At 49.2% G+C, this 2,737-nt stretch overlaps 1 protein-coding gene across 1 annotated transcript; it reads right to left on the bottom strand.

The window, feature by feature from the left end:
* Positions 1-1,216: 1,216 nt before the first annotated feature.
* Positions 1,217-1,885, bottom strand: LOC147965811 (uncharacterized). The gene has a single exon (XM_087530620.1). The coding sequence runs from the start codon at positions 1,883-1,885 to the stop codon at positions 1,217-1,219; it is 669 nt and encodes a 222-aa protein (XP_087386746.1).
* Positions 1,886-2,737: the final 852 nt, after the last annotated feature.

Raw genomic sequence — 2,737 nt, 5'->3', positions numbered from 1 at the left:
GGCAGCACTTTTTCTCAGGTTTACCCGTAGTCCCGATGCCATGCCAAACATCTCGACCAATCTGTCGCAGCTAATCAAGTCAGTATCATTAGGCTTGATAAAGAGCATGACATCATCAACATATATGGAGAGCCTCTATCTCAAACCGGTCCGGTCCAAGGGGGTAATAATACCAGCACTGGATGCCCTATCAAAGAGTTTTTGGAGCGGTTCCATGACCAGCAGAAAGACCATTGGGGATAGGGGGGGCACCTTGTCGCAGACCACAGCAGCCAAAAATTGGTTTCCCGGGAATTCCATTGACCATCACCCGCATGGACGAAGTCGCCAGGAGGCCGCATATCCAGGACACCCATCTTGGCCCAAAGCCCATCCGTTGCATGACTTCAATCAAGAAAGGCCACTGGACTGAGTCAAATGCTTTTGAGATATCCAGTTTTAGCATCACTGTCAGATCCTTAAGGGTGTGTAGTTTCCTAGCCATGCTTTGGACAAGCATGAAATTATCATGTATAGAGCGACCTCTCACAAAAGCACTTTGATGGTTGCCGACCAACTTTGGTAGGTCCTCCGTTAGCCTAGTTGCCAAAATCTTGTCGAAGATTTTGATTGCACCATGCACAAGACTCACCGGCCTGAAATCCTTCAACTCATCTGCCCCATCCACTTTCGGTAGCAAGGAGATCAGTGCCTTGTTGATTGTCGGCATACCTCTGACATCTCCATTGTGAAACGCCTCAAGAGCTCGCAGGAAATCCACTTTAATTATGTGCCAACAAGTTGCATAAAATCGTCCAGTAAACCCATCGGGACCTGGCGCTTTGTCAACCGGCATAGACTTGACAATCTTCTCCACTTCCTCCTCATGGAATAGTCACTCTAAGTGTGATATTTCTAGGCGTGGCAATTCTAGCATGTCTAGGTTTAGTGTGTAGTCCCGGTCCGGTGTAGTCCCAAAAATGTTGTCATAGTACTGATCAACCACATCAGCGATCTATTCATGTCCAGTGTGTATTGTCCCATTGTGTTTCAACGCCGTCATGATATTGCGCCTTTGCCTTTGTCGGGCATGCCTATGGAAGAACTTTGTGTTTGCATCCCCTTCTTTAAGTTGTAGTAGCCGTGACCTTTATCTAGCAATAGATCTTTCCAGGGAACATAGCCCCAATAACTTGCACTTAAGTGTCTTCAGAAGCACATGCTCAGCCTGTGAGAGCTACCTAGATTCCGAGGCCACATCAAGCCTAAAGATAACCTCCAATGCTATCAAAATCTGCATCTTGACGTTACCGATCCACCGATCACTCCATCCTTGAAGCCGCTTAGCCATTGCATGTAGCTTATTGTTTAGTACCACAAAAGGGTTTCCATCCAATGGTATGGTGTTCCATGGTTGGCACACTGTGTCCATGAATCCCTCCACCTTTGGCCAGAAAGATTCAAAGCGAAAATGTTGGCCCATTTGAAAATACGTGTGGAGGTCCACCAAGAGTGGGCAGTGATCCGATGTTGCTGTTCTGATGGCCGCGAGGAAGCACGAAGGGTAGAGGTCCTCCCAGTCACCTGCCATGAACACGTGATCTATCTTCTCCAAAGTCACATTCTCCCTTTTGTTGGACCATGTAAACTTCCTGCCATTTAAGTACATCTCCTTGAGCTCCATTCTGTTTAGCTTGGCACGGAACCTCGACATCATTTTGCGGTTGATTAACGTGTTGTTTTTGATGAGGAGGTTGAAGTCTCCGACCATTAGCCATGGTCCTACATGTAACTCACGCACTTCTAGTAGTTCATTCAAAAACTCCAGTTTCTCCGCGTCAAGTTGAGGCCTGTAGACTCTGGTGAGCCACCATTCTGTCGCCCCAACAGGTTTAACCAAGGCCATGATGATGTTATCTGTGCGGTGAGGATTTGAGAAAGAAATGACCAGGGCATCCCAAGCAATTAAGATGCCTCCACGCGTGCCAGTCGCAAGCAAGTAAAAGAAGTTTTCAAATTTATTACCGAGGCAGTGCCGTACTGCTTGCACTGTGATCAACTCCATTTTAGTTTCCTGAAGGCATACAATACTCGGACACGCGGTTGCCACTACATGATATATCGCAGTACGCCTCGCTGGAGCGTTCATTCCACGGATGTTCCACACAAGCACCTTTAGGGGTTGTGCCGCCATAGAGCACTCCTACCAAAGCCACCTAAACCTGGGCCTAGGCCTCGACACGCATCCCACTCGGCATCTCCTGTAATGGCAGAATTGAGGGCTCCCAGCCAAAGAGAGCAAGGATCGCCGCAATATGCATATCAGACAATGGTTGTGTGATTAGGTTCACATATGACTGAAGTGCTGCCTCCCCAATGACCTCTCCTTCATTTGCGAGGCATAGCTTGCGCATGATCACTTGTTGTTTCTTCGAGGCAGCAGACCCACGGCCCCGTCCCTTGGCCAATCGTACACTCTGTAGTGGTGTGATATCTAGCACTGGTTTCCTCCTAGGGCGCCTAGTTTGGGGTGGCATGCCCCGCGTCGAAGGCCTTGCCAGCAGCGGAGAGATGGCGCGCTGCACATCCGTGCAGAAGCGATCCACTGGTGTTGTCACTGGAGCAGCTGCCATGTTACCACCAGAAAGCGTGCGAGAAATGCCGCTGGAAAGGCTAACCAGGAAGGTATCCCAGCCGGCTCCATTCCCTGCTCGTACGTGTGCATGTTGTCCGTGGGCGAGGCATGCAATGAACTCGA

The sequence above is a fragment of the Triticum urartu genome, chromosome 6A (genome assembly GCF_056163025.1).
Source record: "Triticum urartu cultivar PI428250 chromosome 6A, HENAU_Tu73, whole genome shotgun sequence".
NCBI lineage: Eukaryota > Viridiplantae > Streptophyta > Magnoliopsida > Poales > Poaceae > Triticum > Triticum urartu.
Note: the sequence above shows the minus strand (reverse complement) of the source record. Positions and strands in the feature narration are given on the sequence as shown.

Bases quoted from the DNA above. Each gene is read 5' to 3' on its own strand.
- LOC147965811 (XM_087530620.1), bottom strand. From the start codon at position 1,885: ATGGCCTTGGTTAAACCTGTTGGGGCGACAGAATGGTGGCTCACCAGA.